At 46.7% G+C, this 26,809-nt stretch overlaps 1 protein-coding gene across 2 annotated transcripts in view; it reads right to left on the bottom strand.

Moving 5' to 3' along the window:
* Nucleotides 1-26,809, bottom strand: part of DROSHA (drosha ribonuclease III) — a 692,102-nt gene that overhangs the window by 16,696 nt on the left and 648,597 nt on the right. For both annotated transcript variants that reach the window (XM_086965123.1, XM_086965122.1), the window contains exons 30-31: nt 18,916-19,008; nt 8,091-8,137 (exon numbers count right to left, since the gene is read on the bottom strand). In XM_086965123.1, coding sequence (XP_086821249.1) covers nt 8,091-8,137; nt 18,916-19,008 — 140 coding nt within the window. The remainder of the gene's footprint in view (nt 1-8,090; nt 8,138-18,915; nt 19,009-26,809) is intronic.

The raw sequence follows: 26,809 nt of genomic DNA on the forward strand, positions 1-26,809 counted from the left end.
GCCGGCGGTGAAGGCCTAGGAACCCCAACCCAGTCCGCAGGGCCTGAAGGCACGCCGGCCAAGTCGGCTGCCTAAAGATGGCATGCATCGCTTCGTAAAAGGTGCACAGCTGGGCAGGGGTTGCTCCGGGTCCCGGGAAGGGAGGGAATCTCTGAGTCAACCCTTCAGGCTCTGTACGCAGAGCCACGAGAGGGGAACTGCCCGCATCCCTCGCCACGTCAGCCGGCCAATAAGGAGAAGTTGAAGAACGACAATGCTTCTTTGACTTCTTCTAGTGCTTCGACTTACCGAATGCAAAGACTTGGATTTCGAGTGGCGATGGCTCCGGGACAGGTCCCTTAACCTCCATTGCGACCGGGACCTTGAACGATGTGGAGCCATATGCCGGCGCTAAAGAAGCTTTTGGGACGGCTCCCGCAAAGACTTCGGAGCCATAGTCCGGCAGTCAGAGCACGACTTGGGGTCGTGGTCGAGCTCCAAGCAAAAGAGGCACACACGGTCATGATCCGTCACTGACATCAGTCGGGTACAGGAACCGCAAGGCTTGAAGCTGGGCATCCCTACATGCACCAGGAGTTGTAGGACTCAAAAAGACGTCAACAAAGTCCAGTCAAAAAATGATTGGAGGTACTGCTCTCTCCGGATCTGCGCTGGCTGGCGCGGAAAAGGAAAGAACTGACGTCAACACGTGAGGGAGGCGTCTAAGTAGCTACTGCGATGTCACCCCGGCGACCACGACGCCAACGACGGACGCGGAGCCGACCGACGCCACCTTCCGACGCGCAGAGGTACTGCTGATGAAAAAACTTTCCGGATCCACTCTGATGCCTTGTTTCTTTCAGATTATATTAGAACATTGGAATGTGGAGCACTCCATTCAATACAAAAGAGCTCCAGGCTTCTAAGAGCTAGCAGAAGCCCGCAGAGCAACATTCCAAAGTTGTTTTTGTTCACAGTTGTTGCTGTTGTGAACAAAGGCCTCTCAGAGCCCAAGGGGATTTAAACCCCCTCGGGCTCAGAGAGGCCTTTTTTGTAGTAATTATAACATTCTGCCTTCTAGCGGCGGAATGTTCTAATAGCCTTAGAGCCTTCCTAGCGGGCTCTACCAGCTGTTAAAGGCCCTCACCTTCGGCAAGGGCCTTTAACGCTGGAGTGGGCCTTTAATGGGCAGTAGAGCCCGCTAGGTCAGGCTCTAAGGCTATATTAACAGTCTGAAACAAATCAATAAAAAATGCCTTTGTTACTGCGAATGATACAGTATTCTAATATACATGCAACACCATTACAAGTGGGGTAACCTGAACTTGCATGAGTCTAGTTTTCTGAAATGTGTGGGTTTAGTGCCTTTCTTTGGGTAGCAGCGAACTGCATGCCTCAATACAGTGGCAACCCACATTGCCAAAATGGGTCACATTTTCTCAGGAGCACCTAAAATGCTCTCAAGTTTCTTAGGTACATGCCTCCAGTTTCTCAAGTACCTACATCCAGTCCTTTTTTTTCATTTTGGAACTTCGGATTTAATAATATAATAACGAGGACTTCAAGTTTCAAAATGTAAAAACATTAAATACATTTTGAAATCGCTAAGCTATGAACGCATGGACTTAGGAAATGTGAGGGTGCTGTCCGAGCAGTCTTCCCCTTCCAGGGCTTTAAGAAGAAAAACAGCCATGCACCTCATCCCCCTCCCTCAAGCCATAGCGCAGCGCCCCCCAGAAGTCAGCCCCTCAAGTACGTTTAATTAAAAAATAGCAAGTTAGCCCCACAACTCCATTTCTTCCCCTGGGGGCTATGGCCTCCGAGAGAGCTTTCAAGTTGCCCAGGCATATAATTGATAAGTACATTTAGTACGCATTCTAGGAGTTGCAGTTGTAGAATAAAGAGGACCAAGCATGTCTGAATGCAGAGATAAAAAAAAACACATTAATAGGATCAGTTACTCATGCATGGGCATGGGAAAATATTAGTGCTGCTCCAGCAGTGTGCCCCTTCTGGGAATCGAATGAAAAATGACCCCTGAATCTCACCTCCCTCCTATAAATGCTCAGGAGAAAGGCCTCCAGCTATCTGTCTCCTCTGAGGTTTTAGGTAAAGAAATGGGCCCTGCACCTCACTTTCTTCCCATGTGCCTTGGGCTCAGAGCCCCCCTGGAGTCAGGGCACTGGGTGGCTCTATATAAGAGCTCCATTGCATGTCTGAGTGGTGGCTCTTCACCAGCACCAGCTCTAAGGCCTCTCCAGTATCTTTTTAAACAAAAAATGTGCGAAAGAAGTTCACACTCCTAAGCTGTTTTAATGCAATGCGCCTCATTACTCTACAATGATCCAGAAATGTGTCTGAGGGATGGCACCCCCTGGAGATTAAGTCACAAACCCCCAGAAGGACTTGCCCCACACTTTGAAGACCTCTGTCTCGCACTGTTTCAGCTGCAGACGCGTATTCTGAATTCACACAAGTGGCATTAAGACATTTTATGAATAGACGTATTAAGGGTAGCAGAAGTGGATGGCATAGTGCCGTGGGCACACAGTTCACAGGTCTGAATTGCGTGCCAGCCCTTCGACACTCGGTGTGCCATTCTGCACATTTTTGTAGGATCTACGTTGCAGCATTATAAAACATAACATTGCCATGGTCCCCAGGGCTTGTACGTTAGAGAGTAACTCGAGGGATTGCAGCACTGGCTTTGCCACCCTGGGTGTGACAAAGGTAAAACATGTCTTCATGGCTGCCACTACAGACTGGAAGAACAGTGAGTCACTAGTAGTCTGACTTTGCCGTTTAAAAGAATGGCCAAGCCCAAACCTCCCTTTTTAATGTGTGTAGACACCCTTATGGCAGGTCTAACGAGCCCTAAGGCAGGGTGCAATATATTTTAAAAGTGGAGCATGTAATTTACATGTTCTAGCAGTAAAAATGCCAAACTGTCATTTTTACTGTGGAAAGACTTGGTCGCTTTACTGGCGAGTACAGGGCTACACGCTGACCCCTCAGCGATGCTAACTCCAGAACAGTGTGACCAAAGTTGATATTCCAAGGTGGCAAACAGCTTGTTACATTAAGTCTGACTTGATGCCCAGGTCGAAATTACTACAGCTTGTTGTAGTGTGCAACTTTTACAAAGCTGCCACTTTGTTGCCTTTAGTCTCCTGTGCACTTAATGGCTGCATATGCAGTTTGCCCCAGAGATAGCATTCTGCCCTCCTGAGGAGACGTGCAAACAACTCCCATGAAAGAAAATAATAGCAGCCTGATCGGGAGAGAGGTGTTACCTCTCCCAGGCAGGAAGCCATACGGGTGTTGGCCCAAAAGGCGAGCTTAAAAGGAGAACCCGCCTTTGAAAAGACAATCGGAAACATTTGAGAGAGAGGCTTCCCTATTGTTTAGGTGGACAGGGTGACACTTGGGCAGGAGAGGAAAATCAGTTGTCAAACCGGGGAAGTTTTGACAATTAAGAAAAGCGAACCAATTTAACTGGCATTCTATAGATGTTATGTATTTGAAAAAAGAAATTGGTTGTTTTTTGTATATAACAAAGTCTATTTTGAAACCTTGCACATATTGTTTCACAAATTTATTCATATGCCTTGGTTCATAATTTCACTTGGGACACAACACAGGACTGTAAATATTTGTAGTAGAAATTGTTTGGAATATTTTTTGTCTTCAATACAATCATTGTACAACCTAAATCAGTGTATTTGAGTCCTTTTCTCTCTGACATCCCACCTGATCCCTGTATATACATGCGATTTTTGCTGTTTATATAATTATTAAATATTAAGTATCGTTCCACAGGAACCACTGTTTTCTTAAAATACTTAAATCACCCTGGTTCTGTCGTGAGTAAGGTTCCCTTGTCTTCCTTTTCGAAACCGGGGAAGTAAGGCTGCACTGACGTGGACTGCACCTGCTGACCTGGCGGCTAGCAGAGGAGAAGGGACTGTGCTTGCTGTATCCTGCTCATGGAGAAGTCATTCTCGAGTCCAGCAGAAGCAAGTGACTACAGGGGCCAGCTGGCTGACCACCTGTTTGCACCACTGGGCCACAACAGCTTAAGAAGCTTTCTTGGGCAAGCTGGCAGTCCAGATCTTCACATTGCCACCAACGGCCACCGTGCAGCACCAGAGACCGGGATCAGGTGATCAAAGCTGCACCAGAGTCCACTGTACCAGAGAGAGTCATCGGAGTCTAGCTTGGTCACCCAGAAGACTAGTTATCGCCAGGAAAGGATTTAGTTGTAACAGTAATACCGGGCCACTGGACCTTTACCAGCACCTAGAGGACTTCGAGGTACATGGACCCCTGTGGCCATGACCGCCTCACCCTATTCATAGTCCGAGGAGTAGCTGCGGAAAGACCTTCAATGACTGCATCACATCGACAGCATCTTCAGCATCCTGTGTCCCTTGATTAGGAACCCATCCTCAGAAACCTACAGCAAGAGGATAAGAGTGCCTGGAACTGACTCAAGACATCTTCTTGCACCGAGGTAACTGTTTCTGAGGACCTTGCTAATCCCTGTGACTGGCTCCCTGCCGGAGATGGACGTGCAACGTTACTAGGATAACTACATTGATACTTACCTAGGCTTGCCAATACTTGTTTATGGTTAAGTGAAAAAGTGCATATTTACTATATGTTGTGAAATCTGTATCTACGGAACCCTCTGGTGGATTTTTCTCATTTTGGTATCTAAAAACACATAGAAATACGATTAATTTTTAATAAATTGGTGTTGGAATTATTGAGTGTCTTGTGTATTTCTTCGTCAATTGCTTTGGTGTTGTCTAAATGCATAACACTTGCTCCTTTGTGTAAGCTTTGCTGCTCAGAGCCACAGCTATCCAGGGTTGAGCTAGAGGCTTTAACCAGTGGTTAATTTGTAAAGAAAAAAATAAGTGCCGGGGGGCTCTCGTCAGCAGGCAGCGTGCACCAGCCCCTTTCTCCTGTTAGCGTTGCCTAAAGCAGAACCAACAGCTTACCATGAAAGTGGGGAAAGGAGTGGCATAACGGCCAGATCTGCCAACTTCAGAGCTGTTTCAAGAGTATGACATGGGCACAAATCACTTAATCTCCTCGTAAATGAATGTGTCCTTAACTGGTGCTCAAGAAAAGCGCTGGTGTTGATTAAGTGCAGATGCTGAACACTGGACACCACCGGCTCAAATTAATCACTGGGTTTAACAAATGAAACCTACTGGTCCCAACGGGGTTGGGCAAGTGTATTACATGGTGAGGTATCACACCACACCATATAACACCCCATTTCCTCACAGACGTCAATTCCCCTAAAATAGGAAGGCAATAGAAGAGAGCAGAGCTTATCTTTTGCATAAACTGACACGCCACAGCACCAGTTAGTTTGTCCACACCTACTTCAACACAATCCATACCTCACAGAGGTCAGCACTCCACAAGGCCAATACTATTGTTTGACATCCCTTGCTAGGCAACTAGCTGGTAAGTGCACTCGCCCTTCCACCACATAGCCTTCTGACTTAATTTGTGTGAAAAAGAGGTGGCAGCTTGGGGTGTGGTACAAGCAGCACGTGAGGAACATGCACGTGGGTCACAGAAACGTGTTCTGGGTTGGCTGGCACATTGGCTACCTCCCTCCCCCACAATCGGGAGTTTACTCCTAAATGGGTAATAGCAGACCTCCAGCTTTTGTTTTTCCAAACGTATTGCCTGAAATCTTTTTTTTTTAACCCCTTGCATGCTCATGACGAGCTCAGCTCGTCATGAGCTACAGTGCTCCGGTGCTCATGACGAGCTGAGCTCGTCATGGCCATTAGAACGCTCGCACGCTGGGATAATTCCCCTGCTGTGCTGAATGTTCTATTGAAACGGGTGGGGCCGTGACGAGCTCAGCTTGTCATGAGCACAGGAGCACTGTAGCTCATGACGAGCTGAGCTCGTCACGAGCACCGGGGCGCTGTGCGCGCCCCCCAGCACAGCAGGAAAATTACCCCAGCAGCCAAGGGGTTTTAAATCAACAGAAGGATTTCAGGGATTTTAGATGAGAGTTGAAAGGAGATCTAATCCAGAAAAGATTACAGAAGGCCATCAATCGGAGAACTACACAACTATGTGCTGCTCCTTGCCTTTAAATGCCACACAAATCAGCCTGAAGGGGTCCCATCAGATGGGACAGCAGCAGCCCAAAGGAACAACTAAAGCTCCAATGCCATGGCAAGCGACTTGCAAAGGGACTAATGCCAGAGACAAATAAAAATCACTAAGTCACAAGTACATGGACAAAAACTATGTAGTGAAATTATTGTCCTGAAAGATGAGCTGTATAAGTGAACCAGTTCTTGGTGCATAAACAGGTGGTAAAGCCACAGTATCTAACCAGAGTCAGTCCTTACCCAGTGTGGGACTCAGAAGTCCCCACAGGGCAGGGTAAGGACTCGTATGCTCAAGGCCAGCCAGCCAGTTAACCCGCCTAAAATAGAACCCAACAAACTGTTCAGTAACCACCTAGTATCTTTAAATATATAAATAAATACATCTTAAGCAGCTGCTGGAACCTGCCAAACAGTTTAGACGTCAAGTAATTCTGGTTTAGAGCAGAAACAAATACCTTGAGTAGGAACAATTCCTAGCTCGATGTGCAGTGAAAAGAACCTGTAAATGGCCTCTATTGGGAAAAAAGTGGGTTCCACTGATACAGTGGGAGCTGAAAAGGCCTGAATGGCTACTGATTTTTGGTTCTACTAAGTATTTCATGCAGCAAATATTCCTAACCTGATGACTTGGAAGTAGTCTAAGTTTGTGCTAATTAGAACGATTAAATACCAGAGAAACAAGGAGACATTCAGAAAATGCAACAAAAAAAATGTTCACACATAAATACTTAAGTGGTTCGAGATCCTCATTCACAGACCGCAGAAAAAAATAGAGTCTGCTTGAGCACCGCATGCTATTTAGAACTGTAATATATGTCGACAAGCATGCACTGTTAGTACAAAGGTGCTGTAACATTCATGGGCTGGTGTGTGTGTTCTGATGTGTGATGTGCAATTCTTACACCAGGCGAACCTTGGAAGGATACAATGCTAAAGGAAAGTTACTTCCCAGCAACAACACTCCTGCTGTAAGGTTAGAAAGTTACTTCCCAGCAACAGAACTTCTGCTACTAAGTTATCGCTTTCCACATCCCCACACTCTCTCCTAACGCCTTGTACTTCAGAGACGTAAGGTATACGTGGGCTACAATAAAAACAAACAGTAAAGGGTCTCTGAGTGGCCAGCATTGAGAGGGTTCTCGGTACAAATGGTGCTGTAGATATTTCAAGTAAGAGTACTTGGATACATTATTTCCACTTAGACTACCCTCGAAATATTATTTTTAATTGATTCATTTATGTTGTATATTAAAAGAAAATTCAAAGAAAGTCATCCTGCAAAGAATTATTATAATCGATGGTGGATGCCCTGGCTATAGAACTACTGTTCAAGCAAGCACCTTTCTTCTTCACAGGATCTAGATTATCAGCTTTGAACAATTCGTGTCTTGTCTGTCACCCCAAAACTGCCTCTGCAAAGAGGAATAATATGCTCTCCGGGCTTTGTTAACGGATGAATAACTATGTCCCCGGCAGGTGGGCAGTGAAACATTAATTGTTTTTTTTACTACCCACAGCATTTTTCTCTTACAGTGAACCATGGTGCTTTAACGATATTAACAAAGCGTAGATTTCTCCATTTACAAGCATAATTGAATTTATGTTCAACACACAACAATGGTAATCAAGTGGATGCTTCATCAGGCAATTATAGCAAACAATGCTTACATCGACAGGCTGAACTTGGGTGCAGGAGGGGTACCTTTTCGCCTCGGAGTTCCATTCGTCGATTTTTTGTTGCTTGCTTTTGGAAGGTGGACTACCACAATTATACAATTTGCAACAACACATACAAAGGGTTCACCTTCGATTCAGTAGCAATAAAAGCAAGACTTTCAAGAAGGTCAATCACTTTGGAATGACTTACCAGAAACCCGGGGTTTCCAGAATACTTACCATTTTATTACATCTAAATGACTACTTCAGCCAAAAAATGAGAACATTATTGATACTTACATTTTCTAAGTGCATCCATTGCAGCCCCCATTTCTGCTTGCTGAATGCTGCAAGAAAAAGGAGACCACAATCACAAATGTGCTCTACATACGTGTCGAAAGTGTGTATTCAAATGAGACATACCATTAAAAAGGAAAATGTACCTATCCTATGAGCATCTGTTCGTGGCATGTAGCGCTGTAGATTCACATGTTCTGCATACTCCTGCCATCTAATGATGGGCTTGGACATGAGCAACTTGGATATCTTTGAAGGTGTTTTTCGAGTCAATAGGTATAGTGTTTTCTCATATGACTGGTAATGGGCATGGGCTCCACTGTTAGACTGCTTTACTGCACGGTGAGGAGGATTGAAAATTGAGTACAGAAAAGCAGAAGATGATGCCTGTGCAAAGACAAGAAGGAAAGGCATCTGCAACAGCCTGAGGCTTCTGGGGTGGAGTGTAGGCGCATGTCTAGAGCACTACTTGCCATGAACAGATGCTTACAAGCTAAGAAACATTTTCCGTTCTTGACATGTCGATGTGATGCATCTTGCTCTGCATAAACTATAAAGTTGTTTTCACCCAAGCAGTGGCTAGCCGAAGGGTGTTGCAGAGGACTGAAAAAGTGTACGTAATGCAGCTTGGCCAATATCAGCTTGTTGACGTGCAACACATCCAGACAGTAATGCTTCAGAGTAGGTAACATTCTCCCCTGTTCAGTCCCAGTCATCAAGCTTCGTGAATGTGTGTGAAGTGGGCCAATTTGCTGCTTTGCAAATGTCAGCCATGGGAATGTTAACATGGAAGGCCACTGAAGCCCCCATTTTGTAGGTAGAGTGGGGCCTGGATGTGTAGGCAGTTGTCTTTTGGATTTAGCGTAGCAAGCGTGGATGCATTTAACTAGCCACCTGCCTATGTCCGCTTTAGATCGAGCATTCCCTTTGTGTGGTTTTGGGAACACCACAAAGTTGTTGCGCCTTGCAATATGATTTTTTTCATTCAACTTACAATATGAGAGCTCTTTTATTGCCTAGTGTGTGAAAAGCCCTTTCTGCCACGGAGTCTGGGCATAGGAAGAACACCGGGTGTACAATAGTTTGGTTAAGATGGAAGAAAGATACCACCTTGGGCAGAAATTGTAGATTAGTTCGAAAGATGACTATAATTGTGAACTTTAAAGAAGGATTCTTCGAAGGTAAGAGCTTGAAGCTTACTAATTTGCCTGTGAGATGTAATGGCAACCAGCTAGGCCTCCTTCCAAGAGAGACACTATAGATGCACATATGAAGGGGCTTGAAACGTTGAGGTTCCAGACGGGGGCTGGGGGCACCCTGGGTGGAATAACCTGTTTAAGCCCCTCCATAAAAGCATTGATGACTGGGACTGAACAGGGGAGAATGTTACCTATTCTGAAGGTAAGCTGAAACTGCTGCTGAGGGAAGATGGACAGACCTATGCAGAGGCATGATGTCTGCAAATGAAGCAGGTAGCAAACGGTCGTGGACTGGCTTCAATGGGTCAATGTATTTAGGAAAGCAGAAATGAACAATTTTATTTCCATCTGAGGGCATAGCAGGTTCGCATGGTTTGTCTGTGAGCCTCCTTAAGGATGGGCATACAAATTAGGGAGGCAGATTGAGGAAGCCAAATTCTAAGACCTTAGGAGTCAAATCGCGAGATGAGCTGGTTGGGGTTTATGTGTGTCTACCATGGTTTGGGTGAGCTTTTGGTGGGGACCTAGAGACAGGTCAATAAAGGTGGTGAACCAGGGTTGATTGGCCTAAGTAGCAGCTACCAGGATAAGAGGGAAAGATGTTTGCCAAAGCTTCTAGAAAACATGTGGAAGGAATGGGAGAGGAGGAAAAACATGGGCAAATATCCCTCACCAATTCATCAATAGTGCCTTGCCGATGGACAAAGGAGGTGAGAACTTGGAGGCAAAGTTTAGGCATTTGCGGCAGTGGAGAAGAAGGCCACATTGGGGAAACTACAACAACGGAAGTACAGGAGTAGGACTTGTGGGTGGAGTTCCCACTCATGGATGTTTTGCCACATTCTGCTGAGAGGTCTGTAAAGTCATTGTCTACTACTGGTAGGTACTCCGGCAGTAGATGGATCTTGTGGTGGAGTGCCCACAGCCAAATGTGCTGTGCGAACACTGGCAGCTGTTGTAAGTGTAAGCCTGTGCTAACTCTGACAGATGCCATGTTTCTGAAGAAAATACACGGCAGCCATGTTGTCTGTTCAGATGAGAACTAACTTATGGGGTATGTGGCAAAAGCGGTTTTATGCATGCCTTGAATCCAGAGGAGGATGGGGCTTTGGGAGCTGGATGTTTCGGCGCCAAAGGCGTCTTTTGGGTCGCTGGCACTGATTAAGCCTTCCGGAACCAAAGAGGTCTTTGAGGGGGCGTTGACGGTCCGGTCAACGTCAAAGGAGTACTCGGTGGCGAAGGTTTGTTCGGCTGTTTTGTCACCGGTGGCCGGCTCAGAGCCGGATGAGAGACCTTACGTCTGTGTCAACCAGGGCCTTCAGGCAGTGGAGCACCACAAGCCAGACACTGGGTTTCAAGGTTCGATGTCTAACCCCCTCGCGGGTGCTCGGCCTGCGTTTGGTGTCAGGGATGGTGGAGGAAGGAATGTCATACTCGTGGTCGACATCTTGTCTCATGGTTGCACCTACTGGATCAGTGGCTCCTCAGTCTCGGACTCAGAGCTCAGTCCGGGCTGAAAGGGAGGGCTTTCTCTGAGCACACCCGTAGAGCCTGTAAGTTGGGGTCCCCCGACGACCCCCCCTTCCCAATTTGGAGTACTAATGCAGAAGCCATAAACCCGTCCTGCATGTGTTGATCAACAACTCATTGTGCCAAACCTCTGCTACCAGTTGGTGGAAGAACGCCAGGTTGAGCCCACTGCTCAAAAAACCTTTGGCAGATAAGTCCGTCCTGGCCAATTACAGGTAGATTTCCATGTTACCAGCCTTTGCTAAAATCCTTGAAAAAATCTGTCAATATACAGCTTTCCCGTCAGCTCAATGCTAACCAGTTGCTGCATTCTACACAATCAGGCTTTTGTCTGGGAAATTGCACTGAGGCCGCTTTGGTTGAGGTCTCAGACACTAATAAATTGGCTGTGGACAACGGGAAAATGTAGCCTTGCTGCTTTTAGACCTTTCAGCAGCATTTGATACGGTCTACCATCCTATCCAAATACAATGCTATCGGGACATCAGGTTGGATGGTACTGGCTCTAGCCTAGCTGCGTTTCTTTTTATCGAACATAGACCAGTCAGTGTGGATGCCTCCATTTGCGTCAGACTGTAAGTCCATAGTGTTTGACGTTCCTCAGGGCTCTGCTCTGAGCCAGACATTGTTTAATCTCTATAGGTCTCCTGTGCCAAAGTAACCTCCAGTGCAACACGAGCAAAACAGGGGTAATAGTGTTGGTCCCCCCCTTTGCAGAGTGGTGAGGTTTGGCCTAGGTTCTGCTTCCTCTCCTCCGATTCCAACTATGGTGGTTAAGAACCTGGGAGTGAAGCTAGATTGTACCCTGTCCTTTAAACAACAAGTGGAGTGCACTTTTGGCATCTGCTTTGGCCTTCTCCGTTTTTTTAGGAAGTTTTTGTTTCTTCTTCCGGGCCCCTGGTCGGAAGATGGTAGTCCATGCCCTTATAACATCTCGGCTGGACTCCGCTAATGCATTATACTAGGGCCTCCCCCTGCACTTGCTCAAGAGGCTCCAGAACGCTGCAGCTTGGCTCCTGCTCAGCATTTCTTGGAAAGCTTCTGTTCAGCACCATCATAAGGAGGTTTATTGGCTTCCCATCGGGCAAGAATGAAGTTTAAGCGATTGGTGCTTGTCCATAGAGCTTTCTACAAGCACTAAATATCAATCCAAGCAACTTTCCCATTATCCTTCCAGAACCCTGCGTTCGACTGATGCATTGTTGGCTGTTGTGCCGAAGACAAGGTGGAAGAGATGGGAAGGAACTTCTTTCACGGCATTAGCTGCTGTAAGTTGGATTGTGCTTCCCTTGTATCTTCGGGCGACCAGGGATGTGGGCTCTTGAAACGTAGCCTGAAAATTTGACTTTTTAATGATGCCTTCTAGATTTTATCCCTCCTGTGGCAAGACCCGAGGTCTGTTGAACCTGTAACGCCGGGACACTTTACAGAGAGGCTGTGCACTTACAAGCTCTATTTGATTTGATATTTGACTCTGGTTCCCCCTTGATGTTGCGGTCTTCCATAAGGTTAGGGGTGTCATCTTACCTCTGCTTCATGGAGGGAGTTATTCTTGTTGGTACTGTAGGGTCTTTTTGAAGCACAAGGCGATGTAGGCAGAGTAGGTTGCCTCGTCATGGTCCCCGACAGAGGTTGCAGACTTCATGGAGGTCTGTCCAGGGGTACTTCGCATAACACTTTGGACAGTACTGGAAGGGTGTCCTTTCTCCTAAAGAGTCTGCATTCTCGATGAGGAAGACAGAGTTGAAGGCCCGAGAGGGAAGTCGAGTATAGCCTGGTCACTGAGCCCAACGAAGGTCCCGACAACAAGGAAATAAACCGAAATCAATGATTTTTTTCAACAACTGGAATGGATAAACTAAAGATTGTCTGATGAGCACCATGGGGCATTGACCCGGAGCTCGGTGGAAACAGGTCACAACCAGACTGCGGAAAACAATCTAATAATGGAGCTAATACCCAGGCACATTACTTGTCAAAGGAGGAGTCACTATACATCCTGACTCAAAAAAATACTTTTTCTGAGAAAAACAAGTTGCACACGTCCAAGCCCAACAATAGAAGGTAGGAGTATGGAGAGCATGAGTATCAATAGCTACACATTCCATGAACTCAATGCTGAAGCCAGGGTTCTGTTAAGGTTCACATTTAGCAGTTGTTTGGTTATATTGCATTGTCAAGCAGTTGAAGACATTCCAAGGTTCATGGTCCAGTTGTAAGCCTATACCACCAGTCTGACTTCAAAGTACAGAAATCCAGATCTGTTTTGTGGATATTACATCTGTTTGTCTGATTCGCTGGACTAATTTGAAAAGGTATTACAGACTGCTGAGGCAGACAGTAGCAAGTTTCTCACATTCTAAAGGTTCATCTGTGCAAAGGTGGTTCAGGTTATTTGAAACAAATGAAAAAGGGTGATGTGATTACTCAAGCTTTACAATGCTTTTGCTTATTGCAGTTGTCAAGTCAATACTCCATGTTTGTGTGACTCCAAGGCAGTTCCCATATTCTAGGCCACTTGCAGCTGTCTTGCAAATAAAAGGATCATGTAGTACTGCAAGCTCAATGAATTGCCAAAAGCTTTCCAAAAGGCTTTGATTTTGAAAGGGTAAAGATGGCGAACAGTTCTAAAATTACTCTTGGTGGGTGGAGTGGGGTAGACTGTCAGGCAGCAGATTTTACTAATAATCTAATGTCAAAAAGATATAAGACTTATCGTTGAGGTAATATGCTCAGTAACATTTTAGTTTTTTGATGTTTGGTTGAAGGAGCAAGCTCATTGTTTGGGCTGCACAGCAGTTGCAGTCTCCTTGAGTAAGTGTCTCCAAATTCCTCACAGTATGATCTTGAATGTTGAACTCAGGCTCTGGCTGAAAAGGGCAGGTACTCTATGAAAAGGGAGTTCATCTCGTTCTCTACTTGCCTCTGGTCTTTGTCTACTTCTAAACCAGTGTGCAGAGCTCTTTAAAGAAGGTGAGCTCTACATATGATGTAGGTCCAAATCTAACTGTAAAGTCAAATTAAAAATTATGGCAATTTTTCTGTTCAGATTTAACAATCACCATTACTTGTAAACTGCTTCCCCATGACTCTTCTCAGCAACAGAAAGAACAGAATACAGGGGATGGCCCACTCCTCGCTCCTGCCTCGAGTGGTCGCTCCCCTGCCTGCTTGCTACTGAAAGGCGGTATTGTGCTGCAAAGCTGATTTATTCATTTATTTTAACAGCGCCATAACGTTATCGCGTTTCAGTGTTGCTTTACTATCTATTTGCATAGCGCAAAGATTCTATAGCGCTTGAGCATTTAATTATTTATTTAAACAGCGCCAGGACTCATTAGCATTTCCCACCGCCTGGTCACTGCTTCACCGGATGCTTGCTTGCTCGCTCCAATATTTTCCTGCATTGTGTAATTGACATTGTGTGTTATCGGCGCCCTGCTCTGCCCTCCCCTCCATTTTGGCTCTGTTGCTGTTGTTGTTGTTCCCTTGAGCCCGCCACGCCTCCCAGCTGAGCCGCCCTCCCACTAGCATTATAGAGCGCCCTCTGACCTCTCTGCGACGTGATCCACTCCTCGCTCCTGCCTCGAGTGGTCGCTCCCCTGCCTGCTTGCTACTGAAAGGCGGTATTGTGCTGCAAAGCTGATTTATTCATTTATTTTAACAGCGCCATAACGTTATCGCGTTTCAGTGTTGCTTTACTATCTATTTGCATAGCGCAAAGATTCTATAGCGCTTGAGCATTTAATTATTTATTTAAACAGCGCCAGGACTCATTAGCATTTCCCACCGCCTGGTCACTGCTTCACCGGATGCTTGCTTGCTCGCTCCAATATTTTCCTGCATTGTGTAATTGACATCGTGTGTTATCGGCGCCCTGCTCTGCCCTCCCCTCCATTTTGGCTCTGTTGCTGTTGTTGTTGTTCCCTTGAGCCCGCCACGCCTCCCAGCTGAGCCGCCCTCGCCCCTCCCCCCTCCACTATCCATATATGACAATAGTTCCCGCGCGCAGCGTCTACTTGCAGCGACCGGGCCCAACCCGCGCCGAAGGTGCGCCAAAGGTAAGCCCGTCTACGCCCGTCCGCGCCTGGACGGCGCCCAGTGCCATACCCCCTGGCCCCCGTCCCTCCCAGCCCCCCTGCATTACCTACGATGCCGCCACCCTCCTAGCCCTTAACCCCGGTCGCGCTCCCAACTGCGTCCAAGCCGCCCCTGGACAAACCCATGGACCTTTCTCCTGCTTCTCCTGCAAATTCAGCGGCACCAACAACATCTCCGCTACGACCACGCCACAGATTCCCGACCCCAACCACCTACAATGCATCTTGCTCAACACCCGATCGGTCCACAGGCACGCCATCGACCTATGGAATCTACTAGACACCACTTCTCCGGACATCGCCTTCCTTACGGAAACATGGATGAATGCTTCCTCCGCACCAGACATCACCATTGCCATCCCTGAAGACTATAAGATCACTCGCAAAGACCGTACCAGCCACACAGGAGGAGGAATCGCTATCGTCCATAAGAAATCAATCCGCATATCAACCAGCTCTGACGCCAACCTCGCCAACTCCGAACACCTTCACTTCCAGATCCACATCGACCCCAAGACCACACTCAGAGGCACCCTCCTCTACAGACCACCAGGACCCCGCGCAAAATTCAGTGAAGACATCACGGACTTCATCACCCCACACGCGCTCCCCTCCAAAGAATACATCCTTCTGGGAGACCTCAACTTTCACCTCGAAAAGATCAACGACCGCAACACCGCCACCCTCGTGGACAACCTCGCCAACCTCGGACTTAAACAACTAGTCACCTCCCCCACCCACATCGCAGGTCACACACTCGACCCCCATCTTCACATCCAGCAACCATGTCTCCTTCAGCCACACCACGGAACTCCTCTGGACTGACCACAGCTGCGTTCACTTCACCTACAACAAACAAAAACCCAGCATCCACCTCCAACCTACCCTGCAAAGAAATTGGAACAAAATCACCACGGACCAAATCTCGGCATCACTCCTTCAAAACACCCCAGCCCTCTCTTCTAACGTTAACGAAGCCACCGCCAACCTCACCCTATGGTTATCCAACACCGCTGATACCTTAGCTCCACTGAAAAAACATCAAAACAAACCCGGCAGCAAGAAGGCCTCATGGTTCAACGATGATCTCAAGAAATCCAAGAAACTCTGCCGCTCCCTTGAAAAGGCCTGGAAAAAAGACCCTACCACCAGCACCAAGGACGCCTTCAAAAACGCCACCCGCACTCACCACCAACTAATCCGAAAAGCCAAGAAAACAGCATTCAAGGATCGACTTGACAACAACGCCCACAACAGCAAGGAACTTTTCAACATCGTCAAGGAATTCTCCAATCCCTCGGCCAACTCCAACGACATCACCCCCTCTCAAACCCTCTGCGACTCCCTAGCCTCATTTTTCCACAACAAGATTGCAGACATCCACAACAGCTTTGACAACCAACCCGGAAACCAACCCACCCTTCCATTTGCTGATCATCTCACCCCCGTGAACACCCTTAACGACTGGAACCCAATCTCCACTGAGGACACCATCCGCCTGATGAATTCCATCCACTCAGGATCCCCCACAGACCCATGTCCTCACCACATCTTCAACAAAGCAGACTCCGTCATAGCACCGCACCTCCGAGACGTCATCAACTGCTCCTTCAACTCCGCCACCTTCCCGGAAGACTGGAAACATGCTGAACTCACCGCCCTTTTGAAAAAACCCACAGCAGACCCCACCGAACTCAAAAATTACCGCCCCATCTCGCTTCTTCCATTTCCGGCCAAAGTCATCGAGAAAGCTGTCAACAACCAGCTCGCCGCCTTCCTCGAAGCCAACAAATCCCTCGACCCCTCACAATCTGGCTTCCGAGCAAAACACAGCACTGAGACCGCCCTCATCGCAGCAACAGACGACATTCGAACTCTACTGGACAATGGAGACACAGTCGCCCTCATCCTCCTTGACCTCTCTGCAGCATTCGACACAGTCTGCCACAGCACCCTTTTACAGCGCCTCAGAAACATTGGAATCCAAGGAAAAGCACTTGATTGGATCACCTCGTTCCTCACCGGAAGAACCCAGAGAGTCCGCCTTCCACCATTCAAGTCCGAGGCCTCTGAAGTCATCTGCGGCGTACCACAAGGATCCTCACTCAGTCCCACCCTCTTCAACGTATACATGAGCCCCCTCGCGGCCATCGCACGCCATCACAACCTCAACATCATCTCTTACGCGGATGACACTCAACTAATCCTTTCTCTCACCAATGACCCCAGCACCGCCAAAACTAACCTACACGAAGGAATGAAAGAAGTTGCCGAATGGATGAAACACAGCCGTCTGAAACTGAACTCAGACAAAACTGAAGTCCTCATCTTAGGTACGTCCCCCTCTGCATGGGACGACTCCTGGTGGCCGGAAGCCCTCGGAAAAGCACCCATCCCGACAGACCACGCACGGAACCTAGGCGTCATCCTGGATTCTTCACTCTCAATGAACAGACAAGTCAGCGCCGTATCCTCTTCCTGCTTCAACATTCTTCGCATGCTCAGAAAAACATTTTGCTGGATCCCCACCGAAACAAGGAAAACAGTCACCCACGCTCTGGTCACGAGCCGACTGGACTACGGAAACACCCTCTACGCAGGTACTACCGCAAAACTCCAGAAGAAACTCCAACGAATCCAAAACGCCTCAGCCAGACTCATATTAGACATCCCACGCAACGAACACATCTCTGGTCACCTTAAAGACCTCCACTGGCTACCCGTCAATAAGAGGATCACTTTCCGACTGCTTACCCACGCACACAAATCACTCTACGACATCGGTCCAGAATGCCTCAACTCACGTCTGTCCTTTTACACCCCCTCCCGCCAACTACGCTCTTCCAGCCAAGCCCTCGCCACTGTACCTCGCATCAACAAGACCACCATGGGAGGCAGATCCTTTTCTTACCTGGCTGCTAAAACATGGAACTCTCTCCCCGCTTACCTTCGCCTCACCCAGAACCACCTAGCATTCAGAAAGCAACTTAAAACGTGGATATTTGAAAAGTAATCCTCCTCCCCTTCCTAAGCGCCTTGAAACCCTCTGGGTATGTAGTGCGCTATATAAGTTTTGTGACTTGACTTGACTTGACTCTGGGCCATTTATTTGCTCAGGTGTTGCTCTGGACTGGGGAGGGTTAGAGACTTTTCCCTTCGAACTGGTCTGTCCCAGCACAGTGCAAGAATAGGTCATCAATTCTATATGATGATGGTTCAAACCAGGCAGCTGCACTTGACTTCACAGAATTCTATAGGGAGGAGGAACCTAAGGACCAGGAGGTCATGTAGGTAGAATGAGAGACCACAATCTTGAAAACTATCAAATCATTGTGGCACTCCCTAGAGCCGTAGGAGCTACGTACATCAGGGGATTCCAAAAAGGTTACCAAATCCCACATGTTGCACTCTCATGCACATGTTACAAACAACCAAAGGGTATGAAGGTTCCTAGTCATTACATACTACACACATTTACAGTATGCATATTCATTTTAAGCTGAGGCTCCTACACCACATGTTTTGCACAGCACTTCCTATTTACATTAACAGCACCAAAGTGGCACAAATATTGTAAATTGTTATAGCTCTCTTGGCCATGCCTCTACATCTGTGACAGCAACCACTCCATGGAATGCCTTTAGTAATCAATGACTGTTTATGCAAACAGATTGGAAACTCACGTCACTAGTGAAACACACTAATTGCTGCTGCTCATTGTACAGTAGATATTGGGCTAACTTCTGGTCAACTGACGGATTTTGTGGATACAGCACTTATATTTCTTGGATGACAGCATACCTCCACCCTCCCCGTTCCGATGTTCTCAACATGCAGTATGGAAGAAATACTTTTCTGGAAGAAAACATCAGGGTAATGGCTTACCCATTTTACTTGGAATTACTATAGTTTCTAAATGGCCATTCTCACATTTTCTATACCTAATGGAAAATCTTTTCTTCATTTACTCTATGAAACAGAATGAAAAACTGAAATTACCTTGGACCTTTACCACAGCCTATTCGTGCACCTTTGAAATAAACAGCAACTGTGTACGTTCGACAGTGAGAAGGCCCAACTGTCTCCAACGTCCTAAAAGAGGAGAAAGTAAAACAATTGTTAGTCTGAGTTCAGTAAACTGTGAATGTTGATAAAATACAGGAATGGAAGAATGAGTTCCCATATACTATGGTCATTGCAAGATGATCACAAGCACTTCTCTGGTTCAAGCGGGATGAGAAGGGAAAGCATGGACCAATATTGGCATGAAACTTCCTGTCTACCAAGAAAGATATGAAAGACTGACCACAGCGTGGAAAGAGTTGAGCTCATGACCACAACGTACAGATACATGATAAAAATACTCTAAGCAAAGTCCCCAGTTAAGCGGAAGCTATGTCAAAGCACAGTAGGTCCCAAGCCACCTACCTCAAATCGTTAACCCTACTGCATTTGAAATAGTAAGTGCCATGGATAGTCAGATATTTTTGTCACTTTTCCATGAACTGAACAAAACTTGGTTAGATGAGCATTTGCTAAACTAATCAAAACACACTTAGTGTACAAAACCTTCTGAGGAAACCAACCAAAGAATTTTCTAAAAGGATTAACTGGAGGATGAAAAAGAAAGGCACAGAGATGCTGTGTGCCTCAACCTTCCCCAAGATCTAGCTCTCGATCTCAGTCTTTCTCCCCTTGATTCCCTTTAGCACTACCAAGAGGCTCCCAAGATGCTGTGACTAGGCATCAAGAGAAAGAAAAAGAAAAGGCAAGATAAAATAAAAGATGATGGTGGGATTTGTTCATACAGACAATGCCAGATGGGGCCTACTTAGTACTGTTCTTTTTCTTGTTCAACACCTACATATTCTAAATAACCCTATAATGCTAATACCTCTCTCATGCAACCACTTGTGTATGATTTTGTAACTAAAGGTCACTGTGATTAAACACAAATAAAAATCTTTATACATTCTTTTACTGAACCAGTTAGGTTTTTAGGGACTTTTCAAAGTGAAAGGAAATCAACCAATATCCTAAACAAGAGCACCAAATCACCCCGAGAGGAGGAAGGTCTTTAGCCTTTGAAACTCAGATTACATTTTGAGCTTTAAGCAAGATGTTGATGAGCTCACTGCAACATCGAACCACATCTTATCTATCAGATAGGTCAGGCAGTGATGTGCACAAATTTAAATGTCAGGCACACCCCTATAAATACATTCTTACGGACCACAAACAACCAATGATTAAATCCCCTTGCTGCCAGGATCACAAACAACCAATGAAGAAATACCCTGGCTGCCAACACAGAATCCATCTTCTCAGCCCAAACAGCAGCTTTACTCCCATATTCTAGGCCACTTGCAGCTGATGTAAGAAGGTTACTGTGAACCTAGAATAATGGCTACAGCAGTAATTTAATGACAAAATGACTACTATAAGAATTCTTTATTTCTTATTCTGAAGACGCAGTACGGCACCCATTTAAACATTCAAAAAGAAAAGACACAGAAGGTGGTGGTCGCAACATTCTGAAGACATGCATCAGAGAAGGGTATTGCGGAGCGAAAAATCTATAAATGTGCCAAGAAAAGGGGACAAAGAAGTGTGTAACAAACATGAAGCTCTAGTGACCAGATATAAAGTTTCAATGAACACAAGTACCTCAGTGGGAAACTATATAGGACAATCTCCCTTTGCCCCAATAGGAGAGCATCAGGCCTTCCGTGGCAACAGCAAGGAAAGGAAATAAATATTGCTGAAGAGAAATCAGGCAGAAGCTGCTGGGCTTTGGACAGTGATGAAGAAAATACTCAAGGGGATCCTCTGGCATTACGGGGAACTGACTCGGGTAGCAAGCTGACATGGTACCAAGGCCAAAGTGCAGCTGGAAAGGAGCATGGTCTGTGCTGCTATGAGCATCGGATTTGAGAACATGCGGCTAAGATAGGGGGAGCAGTAAGTATTTGACGCCACCGATGAACGGGAGAGAATGCAGAAGAGTTGGTGGCCATGGGGGACAACTAAAAAGGCCTTGATCATGAGAAGGCCTATTTACTAGCCCTGAAGTCTACACCCAAGGTCTGCAGGAGTTAGGTACCGAACACATGGGTATAAGGACTTAGTTCAGTGCACTATCATTGAGAAAGGCAATTAATTTGAACTGTAGCTCCACACAATCCACTGAACATTCCTGCGAGGGTGGAGTTTTCTAGGTTGCTAGTTGTCCCATAAAGGGTTTAGGGTCATAGTGGTAATTCAAATCCAACTTCAGACTTAGAATAACACCACTAGGATATCGTATATTTTAAAGCGGCTATTTCAACAGTCCTATTCTGTTGCTTAATACATGAATAATAACCACGTAGAACATAATGAAAACATTACTTTTGCATGTTGCTAGTTGCAAGAATAAAATGAACAGTTCTAACATGTTTTAGAATGTTACTAGCATCCTACCACCATAGTGCTGCTTCAATGCACTACACTATAAGAGCATGGAATAGCTAACTTGGCTCTTGGTTTTTTGGGGCCCAGCGCACTGCATACCAGTTCACAGCAGATAAGCTGTGTTTATCAGTTGGGAAGAGTGACTGCAGAAGAAAAACAAACTATCAGCTATGCTCAGTGCCTCTCTTTACTTGATCAACTCTTGGCATAAGAGTTGATGTTCCAGAAGTCCGGCAGAACCTCTTATGGAAACCTGGTGCGGAGGCCTCAACTCCTTCATTGTTAATTGCTGGGGTTTATATAGGATATTGACCACTGACATTTAGCCTGCATTGCGGAATAAAGTGGCCAATTTCCAAAATTATACATGTAACCTGCCTAAACCGGAGGAAGAAAATATGTCAACTCGCACTTCGTGTTTACCTTCTACATCTACTGTCAAACATCGAGATGTTGATAATGGGAAGTTTGTGTCAGACTTATGTCGTGCGATGTTATAACAAATAAGTATTTAGATGAAAATTACACTTTCACAAGTTCTGCGAAAAACATGCTGACTGTGTAGCAAAGGCAGACAGGCCAACTTAACATTTAAAAAATGGAATCTGATTTAGGAATTCACAACAGCTCTCACTTTTAGAAATAGAGATCCTGATCTCAGGGAAGCTGCATTTGTTCTACCAAGTCTGAAATGGACCACACATTTGGAGCGGGGCACGCATATTGCATTCCTTGTACCAAATGATATGGTAAGAGATCTGAAAGGAGGGTAGAAATGGGTGAGGGAATAGGGCAAGGGCCAGAAACACCAGAAGGGAAGTCGTACAAGAAGAGGCATGGTGAGTCAAGGCAAGAGTTTAAAAAACTAGACTGAGAAGAGTGTCCACAAAACATTTCACAAGCAATAGAAGGTTGCAATAAAACAGACTACAGTTAATCCAGGTTGGCAAGACTGAACCCACCCACATCACAAATAAGGAAACCCATTAATCTGGGAGACATTAAAGGCACAGCTCAAATGAACACACCTACATACATCAGCAAAGATCTGATATGCATCCAAAACTGATGAAGGTCAAAAGACATGAGGTCCTAATGTCAAAGGATCTGTACAAATGAAGGGTCCCCTTCTGAATTGAGCAACAAAACAAAGAAAGGTAAGATGGCAAATTCACAAGAAAACACACAACTTATAAAAGACTATCTAATGAGTCTCCTGCAGGACCTTAGGCAAGCATGGAAAGAAGACCACCTGCTCTCAGAAGTTTGACATAGACTGACTGATTCTGACCTCACCCAAAAGAGTGTGTGATTAATTGGGATGAAGATAAAGAGACTATTATGGCTTGCTAAAGGCGCCAAAAGTAACACGGGGAGCTGAAAACCAAAGCCAACCACTTCTTTATTCTAAATGAAAAATGCAATGGCATGGACAATTGAGGCAGGCAGGACAATATTAGTGTTAGAAACCTAAAAGAGGACACAGCATAACCTAGAGTACACCAATTACTAGTTAACCAAACGCTAAGCCTCAAAGGAAGTAAGACAATTGGTATTGTGAGATACAAAATGTAAGGTGAAGGATTTTAGGTTCAGACAAAAGACAGAGGGACAGTCTCACAAAAATGTTATTCTCCCAATTGGAGTTGTTGAAAAAAGAAGCACGGTAACAAAATACAGTGCATTTCAACAAAAATAGCATATTATGTTTACAGAACATCTTTCAGACCACTTGGGTGAAGAGAAGAACCTTCTGATCACTGAACGAACCACTGACTAACAAATAGATCATATGGACATTCCTATGTGGGGGTTCACTTTCAACTAGTTGGGGGTCAACCAACACATCAAGGAAGTGAATTTGAGGCACTAAACATAGGACCACTGGAGGACATAAACCATGGTCCTTTGTAAAAGGCAGTACAGGACACAGACATTACAGTGTGAAGCAAGCATTTTCATTTAGAGTGGATAAATTATGTTCAAGTTACAGATCGACAATAATTAGTATAATGACGAAGGAGCAGATTAAGTTCAGAATAACTACCTCGATCAATTTATATATAAACTGTCATTTTTATCTACATGTTCATGAAGACAGGAGTTGGAATTAGGAAAAGAATACTACAGCTATAAAATTATACTAAGTTTTCCAAACACACCTAAAGCAGACTGGGAAAAGGCAACAAAAAATTGTTGGAAACCAATGACAAAAAAATTATGAAAATGTACAGCTAATAATGGTGCACATTTTATTGTGCCTAATTGGCTAGAGTCTTATTTAACTCCCAGGACGCTTTTAGACTTATTCCCTGGATTCCCGCCGTTCCTGTCGGGCTGGCAGCCCTGTTTGCATACCAGATCCTTTGCCTGTTTCCTTGACTGCTCGCGGTCCCGCATCGTGTGGAGGAGTGTCCCTGCAGTTTGGAGCAAAAACCATCATCTACATGTGAGCGCAGGGGCAGGGCAGGGCTGCGAGCGTGAGTGCGGGGACTCCATTGTCCAGGAGTCCCTGCTCGGCCAATTTGGAACACCTGGCCCCGCTCTCCCTGCTAGCCACGCCCCCTACGCTCCGGAGAACCAGCTCAAAAGCTCACTCTGACCTGCTGACTGGTGGGACGCTTTTAGACTTATTCCCTGGATTCCCGCCGTTCCTGTCGGGCTGGCAGCCCTGTTTGCATACCAGATCCTTTGCCTGTTTCCTTGACTGCTCGCGGTCCCGCATCGTGTGGAGGAGTGTCCCTGCAGTTTGGAGCAAAAATCATCATCTACCTGTGAGCGCAGGGGCAGGGCAGGGCTGCGAGCGTGAGTGCGGGGACTCCATTGTCCAGGAGTCCCTGCTCGGCCAATTTGGAACACCTGGCCCCGCTCTCCCTGCTAGCCACGCCCCCTACGCTCCGGAGAACCAGCTCAAAAGCTCACTCTGACCTGCTGACTGGTGGGACGCTTTTAGACTTATTCCCTGGATTCCCGCTGTTCCTGTCGGGCTGGCAGCCCTGTTTGCATACCAGATCCTTTGCCTGTTTCCTTGACTGCTCGCGGTACCCGCTTCGCGGGTCCCGCATCGTGTGGAGGAGTGTCCCTGCAGTTTGGAGCAAAAATCATCATCTACCTGTGAGCGCAGGGGCAGGGCAGGGCTGCGAGTGTGAGTGCGGGGACTCCATTGTCCAGGAGTCCCTGCTCGGCCAATTTGGAACACCTGGTCCCGCTTTCCCTGCTAGCCACGCCCCCTACGCTCCGGAGAACCAGCTCAAAAGCTCACTCTGACCTGCTGACTGGTGGGACGCTTTTAGACTTATTCCCTGGATTCCTGCTGTTCCTGTCGGGCTGGCAGTCCTGTTTGCATACCAGATCCTTTGCCTGTTTCCTTGACTGCTCGCGGTACCCGCTTCGCGGGTCCCGCATCGTGTGGAGGAGTGTCCCTGCAGTTTGGAGCAAAAATCATCATCTACCTGTGAGCGCAGGGGCAGGGCAGGGCTGCGAGCGTAAGTGCGGGGACTCCATTGTCCAGGAGTCCCTGCTCGGCCAATTTGGAACACCTGGCCCCGCTCTCCCTGCTAGCCACGCCCCCTACGCTCACTACATTCATTAAGAACAGAGGCACTCCCCGCTGTGCGGGAGTGCGCCCGGGAGAAGCCCGGGACAAGGGCGGGACTGTCTAAGGCCGTCATAGGCCGGATTAGGCTGGGCTGGGCCTACCCTCTTCAGTTTGGTTCCTGACCACTGGTTTCTTTCCCGCTAAATTGCTTTCTAGCATTGTACCCACCACGGTTAGTCATGCCTTCTCCGACTAGGGAGGGCACTCCCATGAAGCCGGGAGGGGCAAAAAAATAGGACCCTAGATAATTATTTCCCCCGGGCTGTGGGAGAAGGGGATAAGGAAAGCACCTTGATTAAGCTCAGGGCAGAGCGCAGACGCGCTATAGAAAATTTGAAAAACAGGCCCCTTGGAGATAACTATGTCACTCAGGGAGGAGCCAACCTCACTGGATGATGTTCCACTCCTGTTGAGGGACTGTACCAACAACCCGACTGACCCAACCATTAACTTAACCCCCTCTAACAGCCAAAGTAGTGCGACCATTGATTTAATTTCCCAGCCCCTACCGGCTACTAAAGCCAGGAAAGCTAAACCTAAGCTAAGCTCTGTGCAAGGGGTATATGGGCCACCACCGAATAAGCGAAGGAGGAAGTCGAGGGGTGTTCAGGGAAAAACTAAAACAAAAATCCCCCACTCTGATTTCGGGAGGATAACAACCCCCCCCCCCCCCCCCCACCCCCTGAGAGGTTAGTGGAAGTGGAACCCGTAACACCCCCCGAAAAGGTCATCACTGTTACCAACTTGGCAGAAGCCACGGTAAACAATGCTACCAATGTCGCCCTCTCTGTTGTCCCGCTAGGAAATCTTGAATTTCTGCTTAGATCACTACTACTGCCAATTAGCGAGAGTATCAAAAAGGTTGAGATCAGACTCACCATTCTGGAGGCCACATTAAACAGCATGAAATCCTCGGTTGGCCCCCAGGGCAGATCTCCTGAGACTATTATCTCTCCCATGGTCCCTCAGAAGCCCCCTAATATGGTAGTTAGTTTAGCCCCTCCCCAGGTCACCACTGGTGCTCTCCCTCCACAACCTCTCACGATTAATTCAGCCCCAGCCCATCAACCTAATCCTAATAGGTCATTTTCTCCTGCAGTTCCAGCTCCTTCTATACCAACTAGTGGTAGTACTGCTCCTCCACTCCCAATGAAGCCTCCCACTAGGCCACGTAGGCCCAATCTCCCCCCAGAGGCAAATGACTTTATGGTAGTCATGGCTGGTGTTCCCCCACTTGAAGTGGGCGAAGCAGAGAACTTTTGCTCACTGAAAAGTAAGGTAATCAAGTGGCTGAATGTGAACAGACCACTTCCGGTACATCTCAATAACGAAATCATCATGGTGAGAAGGGTGCCTTGGGTGGGTAAAACAAGCAAATCTATAATAGGGGATTGCATACTGGTGAGTTTCAGAGATGCTGGGACTGTTACGCACATATGCCGAGGGAAGAACAGATCATTGGAATCAACAATTCAGACCCTCCATGTGCCCTTTTCCCCCCCTATTCCAATGCACCCCAATCATAATGGTGAAAACTGGACGAGGGTCGCCCGGAGGGGCAGACATTATGATTTTCACATTCGGCCAGTTTTTCCTCGTCCGGAGTTACCCTTCCACAGTTTCAATCGATTTAGTTGCTTGAATGGACTGGAGGGGGTTGATTGACACACAGGCAGGTATACCAGCAGAATTGGAACTGTACCCCCAGGAGTTGTAAAAACAGTGGACTCTATATTGGAACTGGAGCAGCAAAGCCCCCTGGTACAACAAACTCCACCTAGTAGGGTGAGGAGAACTGAGGCAGAAGTTCCCACGACTACATCAATTGAACTCACAGGGGTA

This window comes from Lissotriton vulgaris, chromosome 4_1 (genome assembly GCF_964263255.1).
Source record: "Lissotriton vulgaris chromosome 4_1, aLisVul1.2, whole genome shotgun sequence".
Classification (NCBI taxonomy): domain Eukaryota; kingdom Metazoa; phylum Chordata; class Amphibia; order Caudata; family Salamandridae; genus Lissotriton; species Lissotriton vulgaris.